The sequence below is a fragment of the Lycorma delicatula genome, chromosome 2, assembly GCF_047948215.1.
Source record: "Lycorma delicatula isolate Av1 chromosome 2, ASM4794821v1, whole genome shotgun sequence".
In the NCBI taxonomy this organism is placed as follows: domain Eukaryota; kingdom Metazoa; phylum Arthropoda; class Insecta; order Hemiptera; family Fulgoridae; genus Lycorma; species Lycorma delicatula.
The window spans coordinates 234,669,342-234,691,321 of record NC_134456.1 but is presented as its reverse complement, the minus strand read 5'-3'; the positions used below and the strand labels follow the sequence as shown (position 1 = coordinate 234,691,321).

General features: G+C 27.6%; 1 protein-coding gene across 1 annotated transcript in view; it reads right to left on the bottom strand.

The window, feature by feature from the left end:
• The window catches only part of nrv3 (sodium/potassium-transporting ATPase subunit nervana 3), a 164,853-nt gene that overhangs the window by 15,472 nt on the left and 127,401 nt on the right, over positions 1 to 21,980 (bottom strand). Inside the window, exons 2-5 of the mRNA XM_075357394.1 lie at positions 16,866 to 17,006; positions 12,002 to 12,118; positions 9,004 to 9,179; positions 1,863 to 1,973 (exon numbers count right to left, since the gene is read on the bottom strand). Of these exons, the coding sequence (XP_075213509.1) occupies positions 1,863 to 1,973; positions 9,004 to 9,179; positions 12,002 to 12,118; positions 16,866 to 17,006 (545 nt within the window). The remainder of the gene's footprint in view (positions 1 to 1,862; positions 1,974 to 9,003; positions 9,180 to 12,001; positions 12,119 to 16,865; positions 17,007 to 21,980) is intronic.

Below are 21,980 nucleotides of genomic sequence, written 5' to 3'. Positions count from 1 at the left end.
TAATTTAATTTTTTATTTTTATATATTAACATTGAAAGCAGAAGAGTCTTACTGGTATTTTTCTTCTTTATAATATATTTAATTTTTGTATTAACAACACAGGTTGTTTGCTGGTACAAAAAATGATGAAAGGTTTACATTATGTGAATGTTGGAAGAATTTTTTAATTGCTGATAGCATTATGAACGTCAAACATTGCTAGACAAATAAGCCAAAAACATTAAATGCATTTGGAAAAAACCATGATTTTTGGTTAAAAATAGTAGAGGAAAAAAACTGTTGAAAAAATGAAGAAACTGTGTTGAAATTTTACTGTGCAGAAATAGGTGAAGTAGGAAAACCATTATCAGAAAAAGGTTTTTGTTATTTACAAGCAGAGGAAACAACTGACACTAGATGACTTGATCTTGATGGTGAGAGAAGTTTAGAATTAATGAAAAGAAAGTTTGTTATAAAAATGACAGTAAAATGAAGAAAGTGATGCAATTTTATCTAAACAATTGTATTTAAGGTCATTAGTTAAAGTTTTCAAAATGATTTCAAAGGAAAACAAGAAAAGTGACAGCAGAAAAAATTTAGAAGGGAAATGGGACTGCTTTAATGCTATATAAAGAAGATTCTTACAGACAAGCAATAATCAATTTTCTTTTTGAAATGATAATTTTGAAGGAAGTGTACTTTGCAATTTTAATTCACTATAAAATATTGTTTAAAACTTTCTTTACAAAGTAAAATTTATTTTATTTACAATTAACAGATGTTATACATATAGTTATGATAAATAAGTGGCAATCTTTTAGCCATAATCTAGCCCCAAATTTTATATTAATCCTTGGTTTACTTTGTTTTCATTTACGCATTGTTTTACCAGTATAAAATAATTATTTTTCTTAAGTAAAACTCTTTTATCCTGATAAATTAAGAGCTACTGTGTTTCAAAATTTGTTTTGATTGTCCATTGTTTTATGCTTTTATTACATGTGCAGCGCTTAAAATGATTATGCAAGTGATACAGAAAATTAAAAAAGTAATATATAAAATAAAATGAAAACTATTTTTGAATAATGTTATCAAAAAATAACTAAGAGTACTACTTATAACTAAGATGGCTTTCTTTGTGATGTCATACACATCAACATTTATTTGTTTATTAATATTAAATACCTGTTTTTGAAATTAGCTTAATTTTTCAAAATATTTCATGTTAAGGTGAAATACATTTTAGTTTTATGTAGAGATTATAACATGCCATTGTAAAGTTAAGAGAGAGAATAGAACAAAATTTTTATTTTAAGAATTTGAAGTTCTTTTAATTTTAGATTTAAGAATTTCAAGCAATTGAAGTAATAAAAATAAAATGTTTTTTAATCTACTGTATAAAAGCACCATTAATTTGCAATGGAATTGAAACATTAAACAATTATTCCCAAAGTTACTAATTAATAAATTTCATGCCAACAAATCTTTTTTTAATACATTTGTCTAAAAATAAAAGACAAAGAGAAGGGAATTGTACTGAAACTGATAATCACATTTGTTAAGAAATTTAGATTTAAAAAATGGTGACAGTAAATATAAATAATGTCTACTTTAATAAGTTAAAAAGAAAGTTTATGCAAATGAAATTGAAAATCATCTTATATAAAAATGAAAAAAAAATTATTAAGTAAAAACCTTTTTCTACAACAGAGTTTGAAAAGTTAATGTAAAATTAATATTCATACATGAACTAGATAATTCAATACTGTTCCCAATTTCGTATCTTTTATTTATTTATTTTTTTTTAAAGGTAACTAACAGCCTCAAAAAATTATCAAGAAAGAGAGCATTAAGAAATAATAGAATCAATAAATTTCACTTACTACTTTAGGATTAAGAGTTTTTTCACTGAGTATATGATTCTTTAACTCTTGAGGCATCTTCTCCGGTAAGTTTTCTGTATCATTGTAACACTGAGGTTTCCAACCATAAATCTGAAATTTTTTTAGCAATTGGAAAAAGTCAATTAAAAAATAGTTAACAAGTTTACTTATGTTTAACATAATGTTGTGGTTGATAATATAATGTTAAAAGTATAATACTCCAGTATTTCAAATGCAGTAGTGTTCATTTTAAATGAGGTGTAAACTTATTGAGTAACATTAATACAATAATTAAATAGAAACCAATTTATAGTTTTGAATTTTTACCAGTGAATATCTTACAAATACGAATACTGTCTTACTAATAATGAAATTATAATACTAACCATAATTTGTCTGAATTTATAATTAAAGCTATAATACTATTCTACATGCAACAGTTATTTCATATATATATATATATATATATATGTATTAATATTATTCTATATATAACAGTTAATGCTGAAGACAGGCTTTCTGCACCAGCATTGCAGCAAATTTTACCAATACTGTCACAATGTAGAACACCATCTTTTGTTAGCTGTTTTAACTGTTAGCCATTATACATACAGTTTCTAGCACGATTAATGCAATTTTTAATAATTAAATTTATTACTTCCATTATTATTTAAACTGAAAATTCTTTGACTTACCATTGTTTTAGATGAAAGCAGTTATAAATACAGCTGTAATCTACTTTTGATAATTAATAATAACATTTATTATGTATTCTTCTCACAGCTTTGCTGTATATTCACCTATTGTTTGTAATCAAAAGATGTCATTCTGTTGAAGTTTTTTTTTATGGAACCTGCAGTATTTTCTATGGTATTATTGATAATGTGATGTTTCATTAACAACCAGATATTTTCAGTTTGATTAATCTTAAATGTGAATAATTTTTAAAGGGAAAATATTCATTTATTTCATTCATCATTGTTTTTTGTTTGTTGTGTTTCATCACATAATTCTACTTAGCCTGGGAGTAGCAAATAATAGTTTCTATTTTATTAACTGCTTCTTTCTCATTTCTGTTTTCACTAAAATTCAGAGTTGAATTATGTGTTAGATGGTAGGGTAAAAAATTTATGTTAATTAATAAGTTTATAGAACCAGTTAAAAAAATTTGTTAATTAGAAAATGAACAGGTTTAAAGAAAATGATCTATTTATGATGACTAATACAAAAACGTATAACTAAATAATAGCCACAAACAACTGTTTTAACATTATTCTTCTTTTCAAATAACACATTTGAGCAACTTAGATGACTCACTGTTTGTTTATATCATGCCTGTTACATACATTCAAGAAATCATACTTTTATGCAAATGTAATAAATAATTAGTGCGGCAACAAAATATAAGAAAACAGAAAAAATATTTATAAAATTAGAACAATTTTATTAATAGTTATACAACTTTATTAAACATTTTTTCATTGAGATTACATTCAGTATTGAATACATGAATATAAAAAATAATATGAGACAACTCATAACATTTGATGGGAAATTTTCTAAAGTAAAAGTTAGTTTGTTTAAAGTTGGTTGGTAAAGTTTAGTTTTCTAAAGTATTTTTTACTGATGAAATGCTGAATATTGCTAATGCCATTATCTTAATGCTACTATACAGTTTTTAAAACTAGATTTGAATTGCCTGCTGAACTCTTGCAGGCAGCCACCACCAAGCGACTGGAAAACCCTAAATTGGTCAAAACATAACATTTTGTACATTCTGATAATACTAGTTTTCTACTATTAAGAAATAGAAATTAAATAATAAATAAATATATTGCAAATAAAAATCACAATTAAACAATAAAATAAATTATTATACCTAAAAATAAGAAAAATTACAAATATAAAAACATTATGTATTATTTGTGTAAAGTAGGTTATTTAAGATAATATGCAAGTAAATAACTGTTTTACAAACAAGTAACCCTTTATTATGACTTTTAACCTTAAAAAAGGAAATGATAACAATTAAAAAAAAGTGTTATTTTTTGAATATATTGGAAGTGGAAACTTTGTTATTAATTAATTGTTAATGAACTCATAAGTGTTTGAATCTATTAATGTTACCACCATCTTTTCTGTGATATGTTCCCAGGAATAACTTTTATTACAACACAACACACAGTTGATGACAATGGTGGAATATTGCCTTCAAGGATCAAAAGTACTGTTCTTATTTCAACATTTTCTGCAATTTCATTCTTGACCTATTCAAATATAATGTCCCTTTATCTAGCAAGATCACAAAAGTTGAATTAGTCAATTCATTTGTCTCCGCATGTTGAGTCGACTAGGATTGATGTTGGCATATTTTCTGAAATTGTTGTAACTGGCTCAGAAATTGTTCTGAAGTATGGAATAAAATAACAGAAGGATCTGAAAAGATAGGAGTTCAGGGTTTGGAATTAAGACAACACTTTTTCTAACTCATAATCAATTAATTATTTTACATTAAGGATGCTTTAGTTACTAATGTAAGTACATAAAATGTTACAGATTTAACTCTTGCTTCTCAGAGACTTCTAAAATAAGGAAAGAATATCAGAATGAAATTCCATTTAATATAGTTTATTCTTGCTTGATCATTTGAAAATATTAAATAAGTTAGTTGATATAAGTTTTATGATGGTGCCTCCTTAACTCATTTCTTGCTCCAAGAACATTTGTTGCAATGCCACTAAAAATTTCATGTGGTTGTTAATAATAAAAGCTATTGTAGAAAAATCATATACTAATTTAAATGAATAAATATGGCAATGAAATACACTTTAATTCCATGTCTGTAATCTAACATAATCTATATTAATTTCAATTATAAAATGAACAAAATAGTAGTAGACATTCAGCCATTAATTGTTAAACTTTCTACTTTAGAATTAAAACATGTAATAAATCTACAAAGAACTTTTAGTTAGTTTCCTTCCATTTATTGCCAATGCTTCATTCTCTAGCAGAAACAAGTGATGCCATTGGACCACATGAATTTGATGCAAATATTTTTCTGATGATTAAATTAGTAAATAGGTTGTTTTCTAGCAGAAAAATGGCTTATTTCTATTGTAAAAGAGACCAGATTTATCCAACCAGCCACACACCTTGCTAATATTTAATATTAATTAAACTAGTTTACTGGAAGGAGATATAGTATTTTCAATTGTCAGAAAATAGCCATCTTCACAGTTATCATGCCTAGATATTGAAGGATACTTTTAAATAAAATGACAACCTGTGATTTTATATTTGCACTGGCAGGAAAATTTTAATTTGTATTCTAGAAGTTCATTATGCGAGTGAAGGATGATTTCTTGGTTATTTTTATATACTACATATTTATCAGATAACTAGTAGAAATACTAATATTAATTGTCTTTTATCATTCTTTGTCTTATGCTTATCTTTACAATATTTATTTAAAACTAAACACTTCAACTGAACATAATTAATTTCAAGTCTGTGGACAACTCCCAGAAGGCTTCAGAAAAATCAAAATCAAGCTAAAACATTATCAATGCACATTTATCTAACATAGTTCATTTAAATTGTCTGATGTTGAAATTGGTATCCTTGGCAAACAAAATATCAGCTGTTCAAAAAGAATTTCCATTATTGTAACTTCTTTAATTTAAAAATATCAGCTCTACTTCAAATATGCAACATGGAAGAACAGCTGTAATAAGATTTTTTTTCTGAAGATGTAAAAAGCCTCTGAAACTAATTTGTAGATGTTTATAAGTGGATAGAACACTATAAATTGGTAAAACAAGGTGTCACTGATTTCATCATAGCAGAATACAGGTGGAAGATCCGACTGCAAAATCACATTAATGATCTTATTTGCAAGGACAGAAGTACAAAAAAATTAGTAGTACTCATATTAGCACTGACTATTCCATTATCCATAAGCTGAATTACCACGAAACCCATTTAAGGTGGGTTCAACTGTTCCACTGTATGTGGGTTCAAGATGAGAAGGTCGACTCAAAATCACAAAGACACCCGAATTCACATTTGTACGGAACTTAAACAATCTATGATTTTTAGCAGAAAGTAAATGGTTTTTTATACCAAAATGACTTGTGATATAACTTAAAATCATCATTATGAGCCGGAATCCTCTGAAGTTTGGAACTTCAGAGTATGGAATGAAAACAGCTGAGTTTGCCTGCCAAGAAAAAAATTTAAAACCTACACATCATTCAATAATTAGGTTGGAAGGTGTTGCCATGTTGCCACATTCACTTTACAGTTTCAATCTCGCATCGTCAGATTTTTGTTGTTAGGTCCTCTCAGAGTTTTTATGTGGCACATGTAAAGTAATTCCAATAAAAATGTCATATTGTTGATAATAATGAAAGCTTTTGTAGAAAAACATTACCCAAATTTTAAATGAATGAATATGAATAAATATGGCAGTTTAATAAACTCCATGTCTGTAAGCTAATAAAATTTCTAATTTAATTATAAAATGGACAAATTAGTGAGCAAAAATAAATAAATAGTGTATTACTAAAAATTTAAGCCCTGTCTGTTATAATCTAATTTTTATGACGTTAGAAATGTGCTACGGCAACCAATAGAAAAGAATTTGATACAAGATTACAAATAAATTGCAAACAAAAGGCCTCAGGGATAAAGGAATTCAATCCATTTTTTGTTTTATTGCATCATGACAATCTGCACAACTATTCATTTATGAAAAAGAAACACGAGCTCAGTCGAAAATAAAGAGAAGAATTATAAAACCTTGTACAAGCAAAAACGGGGATTAGATTATTGTGAATATCACAGCTAATGCTGTGATACACCATAAATACTACTTGTAGTAGCATATTACACTTATTACTAGGTGTAATTATACACCTTCTACATTTCCACCAATTCCACATTTCATTTAAACGCTGGTTGTATAATTTGGGAATAAGTTGTATTACTAAGAAACAACATTTATTTAACTTTCAAGTGTGTTAGCACTATAGGTAATTCACAATGAGTATTCCACAATTACATTATATATCTGTCAAAGTTTTGTGTCAAAGATTTATTTCCAATCACATTGTTTTTTCACTGAGAACAAAAAAAAGAATTTTATATTATGACAGTAATGTCTGTTTTTGAATTCTTCAATAATTTTTTATATTATAATTTGTAATAAATATTGAAATCTTTTATTACTAAAATATTCCAACATAAAATCAAAATCTGTTACTGAATTTTTATAATAATATTAAAATTACCTCAGCAATTTTTTCATGAAAAAAATGTTTCATCTACTATAATTTGTACAAGGAAAAAAGATGTTTAGTCTGAAATTCAATCCCTTTTTTGCCTTTAAAATTTGACTAAAATAAAGAAAAAAAAATGTATATGTGTACTTATATATATATATACACTGGGTGCTTGGTTTAAAATTCAACTCAAGCAAAATAGTTTTTAGAAAAGTTAATACAATAATTTCAGAAGAAGAGTACTACCAATTGTTGTTTTATAATTAGCTGATATAATTTTTTATTTCTTTTTGTGAACAGTAAGTTATCTTTGGTCATCTGTGATTTTTTATGAAGAAGAAATAGTTCTGAACACGGAAGAAAGGATTTTTATTGTGAAAAAATTATTAAACTAAATCTTTTGTTTTGTGCGAAGAAGCTTTTCAATTCCAGATAAGAAAGAACCAAATAAAAATTCAATTCATTGTTTGATAAAGAAATATGGATGGACTGGTTCTATTTGCAATCAGAGATGTAGCCAGAAACATTCAGTACTTAATGAAAAAACAATAAAAATGTTAGAGTAAGCTTTTTATAGTCACCTAACAAATCATTACAAAAACTTGTGTAACAAAAAGGAATATCTCTGTATAATACCTTTAAAGCTACCTGGCTATTTAACTTAAAGCTATACAAAATTCATGTATCACATGAATTACAACCAGTTGATTATGCTGCTAGGCACCACTAGTGTCAATGGTTTGATCAGTTTGTTTAAGAGAGCATTGAAGTGTTGGATAATATATTTTTTACAGATGAGGCTTGGTTTCATTTGAGTGGTTATGTTAATTGTTGGAATGTCACTACTACTGGAACTCCAATAATCCTCACATCATCCATTCATTACCTCTACACTCATAAAAAATTGGTATGTGTGAAGTACAATTTCCAGGTGAAGAATAATTGGTCCAATATTCTTTGAAAACACTCTTAATGCAGACTTCTACCAAGAAATTGTAATGCAATTTATTGAAAATTTAGAATTAAATGAGAGAGACTCATGGTTTCAACAAAATGGGGCCACATATCATATGGCAAGAGCAACAATGGACCTTTTGAGAAATTTCTTTGGTGAAAGAGTAATATTGACTGACTTACAGCCAGCTAGGTCACCTGATCTTTCTTCTGCAGCTTTTTTTCTCTGGGGATATCTAAAAGGTTGTGTATTCCAAAATAATACACAACATTGAAGAACTGAAAGCCAACATAACTCAAGAATTAAGAGAAACTGGAAGAGGTACACTTTGAAAAGTTGCACAGAATATGAAAAAAAGAGTAAAGGCTTGCATTGATGAAAATGGTGGACACTTTCAACATTAATATCAAAAACATTTGATATCAATATTATTTGCACAAATAATTGTAATATTTATAATTAATTGCATTAAACATAGCACATTATATTTCTTGAAATTGGGTTGCGTTTTAAAACAAAGACTGTATGTGTGAATAAAATATGTATAGTTTTCTGTTTAATTTACATTTATGTTAAGCAAGTAATACATTTTTCTTAAGAGATTACCACTATATAAATTTAAATAATAAATTATTCAACTGTTAAAAACAATTTTACAAGAAAAACAATTATCCTGTAAAATTGAGATGTTACTAAATCCCTTTTCTCTTGAGCCTTCCAAACAATAAAATATTAAGATTTTGTAAATGATTATATTTTAATTATTTAAAATGACCTTTTGTAGAAAATTACTTAAAATGTTAAATTAGGGAACAAAAAACGTAATAAATTAATTATAAAAGTATCATAACTCAAACAAAAAAATAAAATAAGGATACTTATTAAAATATATGAAATTAACCTTATTTAGTTTGAGGAAAATACAAGGATGCCCATTTGGATAGCTGTATTTCTCACTCTGTGTGCAAGGACTCCATTTGCTAATGTCAACTTTACATACTTTGCCTTCTGGTGGAGGAATATCATAATCACATACAAATGTGTTTTTCTCATACTCAGGATTAGGTGATCTGTAAGCTGTAATCATAACACACTCAATAAATCTTACAGAACACAATATTTCATAAATCTGAACAATTTTAATATTATGGTTAACTACCAGTAAATTGAAACTAGTATTCTGATGGTAAATCAGTCAAAGATCAAACCAAAATAGAAATAATTGATGTGGACACCAAATGTCTTCCTTGTACACCTATTAACTTACATATACACATTTTTTTAAAATGAAATGTACATAAAATTTTATTTCATTAATAACTTCCGATATTTTTTTATATTGTTATTATTGAATTATTATTTATTGTAATTTTTTTTACAATTAGAGGTTAGTAACTATTAATAATTCAATATATTTAAATTAAAAACAAAGGAGATGAAGTCTGATTCCAACCAATGTGCCTTCCCCTTGTAAGATCCAAATATTTCATTAATTCAATTTTTTTTTGGCTATAACTCAGGAACCAATGAAAATAAGTACCACTTATGATATATTATTGAAAAGCTCTCAATGAGGGTTTATTACTGCAGTTAAGAAAAAGTCCAAAATCCAACTTTTTTTGGATTTTGAGCTGTTTTGGTTCAGTTGATTGCAATCAAAAGGGGAGGTGCACAACTAGATGTTACAACACTCCTAAATCCAAAATTTCAACATTCTACGGCTAATTGTTTTTAAGTTAGGTGAGATACATACATACATACATACTACATATGTACATACGTATGTACACACCGTAAACCTGCAACTAGTCAAAATGGATTCAGGGATGGTCAAAACAAATATTTCCGTTGAAATCTGAAAACCGATATTTTTCACGATTACAATACTTCCTTCTACTTCATACAAGGAAGTAAAAATCAGTTGTAGTGATGTATAATTTTCAAGCAGCAATTCTCTTTGAATGAAAAGTGAAGCTTATGTGCTTAAGAGCACGTGTCATATTGTAACAGTAACATATTGTAATGTCATATTTTAGTAACAGTTTTCTTTTCGGTTTTCAGATTATAAGAATAAGAAAATCTGAGAAGTACTGTTATTTAAAGGCAATTTTTTATGGACATCAAGACCTACTTATTGGATAGAAAAATCTCCTAAAATTCACTCTTCTTAAATTTACTGGGTAAATAGGTGATTATAAATGATTCTACCAGTGGTTGTTGTGACAACTATACAAGTTGCTATGAAATAAATGTTTTAATCTAGTAAATTGTGCAGTTGCTTGATAAAAGTAATAAATTTAGGCAGATTATTCTTATTTCTGTACGATTATTGTGGTAGGCTGATTGTTCCAATTTCTAAACACTAAACAATAATATATCGATTATTAACCAGCACTTATATTTTAAAATGTAAAAGGAATAATTATAGAAACTTAACAATGGTTTTTTTTTAAAGAAATCCTAGCATTCAAATGCTACAAAAAGTTAAAAATCTTTAAAAGTAGTCATGAAAAAATTACATTTTATATATTTTTGAAATATGTTACTAAAACTTAGTAATATAAGGAAAAAATTCAGTTAGTGAAGATACAAATTCATTAATTCAATATATAAAAATTTCTCTAATAATATTTTTGATTTTTTCAATTCTGTATATTATTTGGAGGTTTCATTATTCTTTCACATCTCTAAAGCATTTACATTAATCAAATAATGAAACAAATTTTATATATAGACCATATATTATATTTTATATATAGGGGATGCCACAAATGTCAGTTAGTAAGCAATACTTGCAATCCATAGAGCTGTTACATGTGAAATTTAGCAACATTTCATTGCCTCATACTCTGCAAGGAACAAAAAACTATTGGTATGTTAATACTACAGAATCTATTTCAAGCCAGTGAAAAATGCATCTTTTCAAGTTTCCAACTTGAAATAATTATAAGATGACATCGTATGATTGTCTTGTACCTAGATTTCTGGCACAGAATATTCTTGTGATATTTTGCATATAAATAGTCTCGCACAATTCAGAAGTGGGAAGATTTGAGAGGGGTGAATCTGCAACTTCTATTTGAGCAATTTATTATCAAAGTAACAGAACTGAATCAAAAAAATCTTTGGGCAACTAAGAAAGATTTAGATGTTAAAGGGAAGGCAATTTGCCAACAAAGAGAAAAATTTCAGCGAGAGAGAAGATGCTTCTTTGGTGTTTTTGTTAATTAAACATCAAAGTGTTGAATGTCATTGGATCACAGAAAAGAAAAAAAATCGTATTCAAAAGTTAAGGATAAAGAAAATGTCTTTGTGTTCTTATGACAGCAAAAATATTTATTCATCATACATTTTTCTCCGAGGAACAAAATGTTTTTTGGATTTTTATTTTAGTGTTCTGGAAAGCTTGTAAAGGAAGATTTATTATGTCCAACCCAAGTACTCTCAGCACTAGAGTACTTAAAGAAGCAACCATGCCTCTTCAGCTGTGTGCATGCTAATCATCCATCCAACTCAGCAAATTTGTGTTTCTGCACTTAAATTTTGTTTTTAAAATTAGATTTACTTCTTTTAGAGAACGTTGAAGAAATTCAATGGAGTATGATATAAAGTTATAACTTGTAGTCACGCAATCACTTCTTCTAACACCATATCTACCGTGTTCATAAGCTTTCCCAGTTTCTTGATGAGATATGTTGATGTATTACAAAGTTTTAATTAATAATACATAAATATAATGTAGCATATGTACAATGCAATACATGATATAGTATTTTTTTTTAAATAATAAAGAATGATCAGATTAATCAGTTGTAGATTTTATAATTATTTAAAACTAAAATTATTCAATTTTGTTTTTAATAGTTGAAATAATACAGAATAAAACTGCCTTTACTTACGCTCCAAGAAACTATCAAGCTTATCAGTCCAGAGATCTGAGTTTCCATGAGTCTTTTTGAACCAAATTAATGTACTATCAACATGTGATTCAGGTGGCATTGGTCGAAAACCTAGACCTAGTGACAAAAATAAAAAATTAGTTTCATTTATATAATTTAAAAATTATCTTTATAAAAAAATATAAGAAATAGGAAATCTAAGTTTTCTTACATCACCTAAAAAATAATGTAGTTACCAATTAACGGACAAAAAGTATATTATGCCATAAGAAATTATAAGTTTTTTTTTTATTTTAATACGGAAATTATATTGAATATTATTTTTGTAATTAATTTTTACATCATTCTGTTCCTAGTTCTTTTCAATCTATTGAAACAACTGACGGAATAAAAATAAGTTTTATATTCCATTTTTTGCCAAAACTTAAATAAAATATGAACTTAATAATTTAATATGAAGTTAATAATATTACAAAAAAAAAAATGCTAAATTGTTTTTTTAGGATTTTTATAACACTTGTAGTCTCAATCAAATAAATGTATGTTAAGTGCCACAACTATTAGCTGTAGGCAATCTGATATGAGTTTCAAATCACCCACAAAACTGCACAGCCATTTTCAAGAATAATATTCTTAAAAATAATGTTAAATATCATGCAAATGATATTTATGCCATATTATTCGCATAAAAGTGGAGGTGCAGCCATTTATATTTAATATTTATTTATTTCCTTTTTTTAGCATCTGCAAGCTTACTGCCCAGTTGCATTCATTGATAACAGATGAATTTTTATAGTGTGAAAAATGCCAAGCCGGATTGAGATGTGACTCAGGACTTAATGGGTGAAAGGGGGTGATACCACAGTGTTATGCAGATTGGGAGAATCATACTGAGTTAATTATGTAAGTAAATTTTCATCAGAAATGGCCACTGAGTTTGATAGAATTCAATTAGGAAAATGGGAAAAATGTAGCATTATTAAAAATATATTATCATTCTCCAAATGAAAACTGGCATAAGTTTTCTGAAAACCTCCCACAATGTCTAAACAGATTCACTGAAAGACGTAACATAATAATAGTTTTAAGAAGTCTGAATGATGATATTAGTAAAATTTTTGTACACGAAGGAATTTCATAATGTTGTAATCATGTTGAATCCTAAAATTATAGTTCATGATTTTGTTTGTTACAAACATACCTAGCGCAATATAAAATATTTTAATAAATTTAACTGACAATAATGTACGTACAGAAAGTAACCATTATTAGATCATGGATCTCAAGTTATAAAGTACCAGGTAAATGATAGATGACTGAATAAAATAACAGAATTTTGAGAGCTACATTCCAGCAAACAAATAAAATTAAAAATGAGGTTGACTAAGCTCTAATTTGATCAATGAAAGAAAATAAGTCTAATTCAAAATTTAATTAATTTATTTATATATAACTTTAAGGTGACTTGCCCTGTTAAGAAAAAACAACTTAAAAGTAGAAATCCATTAAGAAATGTACAGATAATCTTTAAGTTCACTTAAAGATTAAGTGAACTTGTGAGAACAGATAAGGAAAAAATATTTGTTGGGAAAAAATTAGCAACCACTTTAGATAAATAAAGACATAACAAGTTATAAAAAAATTATTAATAGGAAATACAAACTGCTAAAAAGCTTGAAAATTGCAAAAGGTTTAAAAGCTTCATTAATTCTTAATTTAATTCTCTGTAAAGTAATAAAAGAAAGAAGTAATGATAATTCAGGATACAGCAACTGTCAAAACTTGTGAATTTGTAATGAAAATAATATGAATTATATTGAACCCAAAAGAAAAGATAGATTCAATTAGATCTCTAAAAATAATAAATCTTATAATGGGAAATGATCATGTGTCAGTCCTAAAATTTTATAGGGTAAACTAGTAGGATAATTAGAAGGTTTAATAAATGCCTTAATAAATGCCTTGGTTAAAGCAGTAGTGACTGAAAAATTAAAAATAACCAAAAATTAAACCATTACATACATATAAAGGTGTAAGAATCCCTGAAGATTACATTCTGAAAGTTTGTTTGCTACTTTTTCAGTACATTAGGACTGAATTTTCTGATTAGCGCTTGGTACATTCGAATCTTGCATAAATGAAAATAATATATTAGTACAGAATAAGTATAATATATTAGAACAGCATGAGATAGAGGAGGAAAAAATAGGTGAAGATAATAACTTAATAGATAATTTCTTACAGGTACAAAACAATATGTGAAAATAAATTAAAAGAAATAGATGAAAATTACCAGTCCCAACTTGTCAAAGTAGTTTTTGGAGTTTCTCATAGAGCAGTTGTCTCAACTATAATATTTTAATGTAATGGTAAAATGTGACTACAATATTTTTATGTTTTATATATTATATAAAACATAAAATATATATATTATATATTTATGTATATATTATTATATATTTTTTTGTTTTACTTGTCACAACTTTATCATAACCATGTGTCCAGTTCCATATAAACTATTTTAGATTTCAAAATGGAAACTGCCAAGGAATAACATCAATAACATACTTTAACTTGTGCAATATTTTTCTGCTTATTAAGTTATTTGTTGCTGAGCAACTTAGCAATTAAAGATTGCTTTTCTCAGTTCCTGCAGTTGTGATGAACTTTGGTAGTTTATTTATAAGAGGGGTCATGTTAAAACTGAAAACTCTAATTTTTTATAAATTTTCAGGAGATAATTTCAGGGTAAATTAACCATGAAATATAGAAATGGTTATTTAAATTAATGAAATAAAGTACACTATAACTGCTAATTTTTACCAAACATTTTAATTGCTAATAATCACTAGAATGAAATACAAACCAATAATATGAAAGTAGTTGAGCCTACTTCAAATGAACTGAGTGAAAGTGATATTTTTACTTAGTTACGAGTGATTTTTGTTCTGAGTGACATCATGTCATATTGCCTATAATTATTTAGTTACAGCACCTAATTAACAATTAATATAACATTTCAATTTAAGCTAAGTTTTGTTCTTGATAATTGACAGTGAAAATGAAATAAAAACTAACAGTTATTTTAATAAAAAAAGCAAACTAAATTTTTAAATACAACATTAATAAATACAAATGTTTTCAGATGATTTCTGTAGTCATTTTCGTTGATTGGTTTTTGCTGTTTTCTATATAGTATCAGCTGATGTTATAGCTAGCATGATTTTTTTTTGAGTTATAAAGATACTTATATGTGTTTGTTTAGAATACTGGTGAAAAGTGTATTAGGTTTGAATTGGGTCTGTTTAGTATATTGTATTGTTGTGTCTTTAATATGTTTGTATGTTCCCTAATACTCAAGTGTATTAGTTCCCTAATACAGTATGTATCACATACTCAAGGTATGTGATCTTTGCTTTAGTACATGGGTAGAATATTAACATTATTGTTCACGGTGGATTTATGATTTGGATCTATTACATGATTGACAAATGTTGACCCTTTGTTGCTACATAAGGCTTTTTTTGAAGCTGTATCCAGTTTTGTTTATTGCAATCAGAACCAGTTCAATTTGTATATTCCAAGGTTCTGTGTTTGTTTGGTGGTTTTGATTTATTTAAGTTTTGGTTTGTTGTATACAACAAGCTGTTTCCAGCTGCTTTAAATTTGTTGATATGGGCTATTTTCTATGAGTCTTTGTTTATATATGTTTGTGGAATGAATTTTTTGTTTTATCTTTATTTTATTTGTAGTATTTATGAGTATTTTGTGTAAAAGTGATTTACTGAGTATTCTGTCACATTCTCTTGTGTGTGCTAGGTATTTTGTAGTATGTGGTCTGCATGTGAAATGAGTTTGTTGAGTTGTCTGTGGATTATACTTTTAAAAACAACATATAGTTTTGTTAGTGTGGATGTTTGAGGATGAATGAATGCATGTCTTTTATTGCTGGTTTCCTGAATATTTCAAAAATGTTTTTTATGATAATGAGTTCAAGAAAATTGAATTGTTTAATGTGCTCATATTCAGGTGTAAATTTTAATCAGTGATGTATTTTATTACTGTATGCTGATAATTGCTCATATTATCTTGTTTTAATTTAATACAAGATATCATCTTGCTAAGACATACTTGTGTCTATGTTATTTTATGGGTACGTTTGTTGTTGGGAAGTTGTTTGTTAGTTTTACTTGTAGTAGAAAGATATCTGTTCGTATACTAGAAAAAAGATCACATAGGAACGCCACCAGATTGTTTGCAATATTTGTAGTATATAAAATATTTTTTTTTTTTTTTTTTGTAATATTAATATTTTTATTACTTCTGAGGGTGTTCTTCTGATACATTATTGTGTTTAAATCTGGTTTAATGTTAAGGAATTATAGTTTTATAATATAACGTAATGTTGCAATTTAAGTAGTGCTTAAAGACAGTGGTTCCCAAACTTTTCCGAGTCATCATGCCTGTTTTAATTAAAATTTTTCTACGGCGCCCTACCCAAAATAAAAGTATGACTACTTGTAAGTAAAAGATAAAAATAAATAAAACTCATGTATCTTCATTATTTTTTTACTTTATTAACCTTAAATTAATAATTATAAATGTTTTGGTTCAATTAATTCTGAGGCTTTTACAATTTTTCACAGCGCTCCTGTGAAGAGGCCATGGCTCCCCAGCGCACAGTTCAGGAATCACTGCTTAAAGAGATATGATAATTAGTTTAAAAATTTTGATTCATAATTTCTTATATAACTGCTAACATTTTATATAACAGAAATGTATATCAGGATGCATACAATTTATCAGCGATTCTTTCAGTAAGTAAAGTTATTTATAATAATATTAATAATAATATTTGACATACCTGGATTATTTCCTATCAACGAACTATCTAGTTGCCATTTTGGGACTTTCATGTCCAGTGTTGTGTAAAAAATAGCCATCATGGCTGCAAAAAATCCTACCAGACCTGCATAAAAACAGCAGTAGAACAGGAGGATTTTGGCTGTAACAAAAAAAATAAACAAATATTTTATTTAGTTTTATATTGTACCCAGAGTAAATAAATGATCTTAGGAAAAGATTATACATAATGATTAATACACTATAGCTAAATTTGTGTTTTGGTATTACATTAGTTTATATTATTCATCAATTTTTTTTTCATTATTTCTTTTGTTGTTCTGAACTATGAAAGTAAAATATATTTCTCTGATACTAAACCACTAGCATCTTTATTTTAATTATTAAACCAGTAAATTAAAAAAAAAAAAAATATCAATTAATACATGTAATGGATATGGAGGGCTGAAAAAGTATAATATACCATCTGTTTGCACAAACAAAAAATAGCATACACAGTTTTTCCTTCCCCAACTTGATGACCTAAAAAGTTTCTTAATTATGAATTTTGGTGACAGGATTGTTGAATGAAATATGTTCACCTTTATACAGCAGGAATTTATACATAATGAAATGTTGTATAAAGAGAAAGGAATGCAATTTATAATTCCTCTTCAAAAAATAATTTTTACATGATTTAAATCATACTTGTTAAGATAAAAAATGATTTTTTTTAGAAACAGCTGAATCAAACATGTATGTCATTATATTAAAATATTTAGAACAAATACACAGAAGGAAAATGAAATGAAAATTGATGTTTATTAAAAATAAATTTCAAATTGCACAAAATCTGGTGTGAAAATAAATGGTTGTTATTTTCCCAGCCATAGCTATAACGGGAAAGTATGAAGATCGGTAAAAAAATAATCTAATAAAATTTAAGTTTTGTGCCTTAGAGAGACATCATGAAACTTAAAGTAAATTGCAAACCTAAAACTATTCATTACGTATATTTTTAAAAAAAAACTTTCATTTGCAATAAACTAATTTTGTGACCAGTTTCCAAGCAATGGTGACAACTGCTGATTTTACTGGTCTTCTATATTTATTACAAATTAACACTTCTATAATATTTATTTTTTCTAAGTATTGTACGTAGCAATTATTGTCTTCACAAATCAATTTATAAATTCTTTCAAAAAATTTAGTTTTATCTTTAGCGTTTCATGGGACAGACTCCAATTTTCTACATATTAAGTTGTAATTTTTAAAAATATGTCTTACTTAATAGAGAAAATAACACTGGTCAACATGATTTTTGTCTTACGAGTACCAATAGGTGTACTTAATGCAGTTTTTATCCTGTTTTCAAATATGTATTTGGAATTTCTCTATCACCCATAGTTTTTTTGTTATTTTAATTTTTTTAAATATTTTAAAACGTTTTTTGTCCATTTGTCCATTGTCAGGTAAAACCTCCTAGAGCGCTGTAAATATGATGGAACCAAATGAGCTAACTCAAAGGGTAATGTTGCTACTGTTGTGCAGGTTCACATGTGTATAGACATGTACAAACGTTATCTAGTGCAGCACACATTCATCAGAATGATGCCAGTTGTGAGATAGTAGTGAACCAACATGTCATTGTGAGGCTTTGTGTGTCGAATTACTGTGTATAGCATATTTAAAACTTTATTTCTTTTAATTAGTCCTTAGTTACAAAATGCCTAGTTTGTTGTTTAAATCATCCTAACAATTTTTGTTATGTATATAGTGAAGTGACGCTCAAGTCCCAAAGGCGAAACTTTACTGCATTAGTAAAAAAGTGTTATGAACTTTATTTTGGGTGTAAAGTCGGGGACCAAAGAAGGACCTGGGGCCCACATATCTGTTGTTTATTGAGTTCTAGGCTTCTCACTGCATGGAAAAATGGCACACACCACATGCCATTTTCTATAAATATCACTCTTCTGACTGTTATTTCTGCTTAACGAACATTGAAGGTATTACGTCAAAATCAAAATATACAGTGGTGTATCTTAACTTGAAATCTGCAAAGAGACCAGTTCCACACTGTGAAGAATTTCTTATACCAAAGCCTTCAGGACATGTGACATTAGATGAAGAGAGCTCAGAGTATGATGGAAGTAAGAAAGAAAAAGAAACAGTCTGGTGATACAACGTTTGAACAAAGCAGTACATTTGAGTCTCATTTACCGACTCAAGAAAATCTTAACAATCTCATACGAGATTTAAAGTTCTCCAAAAAAACAGTCTGAAATGCTTGCTTCCTGGCTAAAAGCATGGAATCTTCTTCAAAAGAATACAAAGATATGTAGTTATTGTAATCATCAATCTACTATTTTTCTGAAGAAAATGACCTAGAGTTTTGTAATGGCATTTCTTATTTATGGAGAAACTTTGTAATGAACACAACCTAACAGAATGTTGCTTGTTCATCGATTCCTCTAAAGTTAGTTTAAAAGCTGTGCTTCTGTATAATGGCAATAAATTCCCAGCAGTACCGTTGGCTCACTCTGCCAGTATGAAAGAAACAAATGAAAACTTCAAATTTATATTGGAAAAGCTTCAATATGCTTCAATATAATGAATGGAATGATATGAATAATATATATATATATGATAATATATGAATGGAATGTTTGTAGTGATTTGAAAGTAATTGCAGTTATTCTTGGTTACACAAAGTACTGTTGTTTTTTGTGCGAGTGGGTTAGTAGGGACAAAAAAAAACATTTCATTAGAAAAGAAGGCCTAAATATGAATCAGTCAAGAGAAAAAAAAAATTATTTTTTTGTTCCCCAGTGTAATTACTGTACTATTGAAATGTAATTATTGTTAATTCTCTTCAGATCCTTCTTTTCTATTATTCTTAAGTAAATTTGTTTTGTTGCAATTAATACATTTTTTACTTCAGAATTTTAAGTAAAAGTATTGATGAAATAATTTTTTTTTTAATTTTTGTTTCATGAAAGAACGAGTATCAGTAGCGTATCAAAAGACACTACACATCACACCTGACCCGAGATTTGAACCAGGAACTTTCGCATGAAATGCTGAGACGCTACCTACTCAGCCACGGAGGTCAAGATGAATTCAATTCTTTTCTGTATGCAATGAATGGTTTCTCTAGTAAAACTACTGAAGTATAGCTGTGTCAAAAAAAATTCATTTCTCTACGATAAACATACAGGATACGCCATCAGTTTGCTGTATAAATCATCATATTAAAACTTCCATCTTACATCGGACACGATGAAAAAATCTTTGGTTTATTTGTATTTATTTTGTTATGGTTATAAATTGTTTGATTCTAAATTTACAATTTTAAAAATGTTGAAATTTCTCAAATAATTACGAAGATATTTTCTCAAAACATAAAAACAGATACCATCTGTTGGTCTGTGCTATATGGATTTAGGAGAAACTGATGGAGGGATTGATTGTTAAAGTTAAAAATTATTGTTATTTTATTTCACGATAATTAATCCAACCTAAGCGTAAATTGTAATCATTACTTATTTAGTTAATAAAATTTGAACTGAATTTTTTTCTTTCGGTGCATAAGGCATTCATTCTCATCTACATTACTATCTGTGATGCCAAAGTCAAAAACTATGAACCACAGCAGAGAATTTAGCGGCGGTGTTGTATTTATAGATTAGTATACCAGCGTTGCTTCATGATAATTACTCTGAACCGTTTAGTTATGTAAACAGTACTAAACTCGTGTAACATCTATTTATTCCACTAAGATAATTAATTATATTTTACGACCACTAAACGCAACTGTACAGAATCTTATAAATATGCTTTGAACATTTTAGTTGTATGAAAATGTAACTTTTTATATACGAACTGAAATAAAGATTTTTCGTAAATTTTCTTAGGCCACAAATTTAAAAATAGAGCATCTTCATCAATTTTTAACTGGCTAAAAAAAAGACCGTTTTATTTGTATGTTTTTTAAGGTAGATTTCATAAGAAAGGTACCAATTAAAATGGAGGGTACTATGATTCGATTTCGGAAAATTTCGACATATCTGCGCGTTTCACATCCCCAGACCACCGTCTGTTCAAACGTATATATATATATATATATATATGTATATAATCACTTTCTTGTGGACACGATAACTGCCGTAATTTTGCGCAATCACTTTCAAATTGACATATAAAATATAACGAGCCAAAATCTCGGTCGGGTTCGTTAACGGGAAAAATCGGACCATGGGGGTGGAAATGGGGGGACTTTATCGAAAAAACAAAATATCACTATAACTTTCTTATTAAGTAAAATATCGAATTAGTTTAAAGTTCCTACTGTTCTTTGGATAAGGGCCTAAAACTTATATAAGTAAAGATTTTTGATATTACCAACCATTGGCCCAGGGGGTGGAAAAAATGGAGTCTCGAAGTCAAAAAAGTCATGCTTCTCTTAATAGGCACAGTATAAAATCTGTTTAAAGTGGTCGTTATTTCTCTAAACATTACCTAAAACTTTTGTCTGTAAAATGTTTTGATATGACCAACGCTTACGGTAAGGGATGACAAAAATGTTGCTGGAATTGTAAGAAGATGGGGCTTGTCGTATGCTAAACATGTGAAACTTTTTTCACATGCAACCGTTGTCGTATTGAGTAAATTTGAATTTTTTCTTAACTTTAAGGTGGAAATCTTTTTTATCCCCTACTTAGCACCGGTGAAATCTACCTCCGCCTTCCGGCGTGCCGAAAGGGGTTTTTTTTTTAAATTGTATTATACAGAATTACTAATGAAAAATGTTATAAACTTCTACTGGTGAAAATAAAAACAAAAGTTCATGTAAACATTGTTTCGGAAACATTTCGTTAGCGAATATCGGACGGAGAAAGATTTCGCCCTGCTTTCTATGTCTTCGGTAAAATTAAGCTTAATTGTAATTCCGAATGAAGAACTAATTATCTACTTACATAATTCAAGAATATTGTTGTTAAAATAAAATTATAATATTAAAAAAAATAATTCATTCTAGTAGATAACAGATTAAAATAGTTCCTTTCACTAACTCAACGTACCCTTTTTATCTTCTGACAAATTCATTCAAACTACAATTACTTCAAATCTAGAGAAG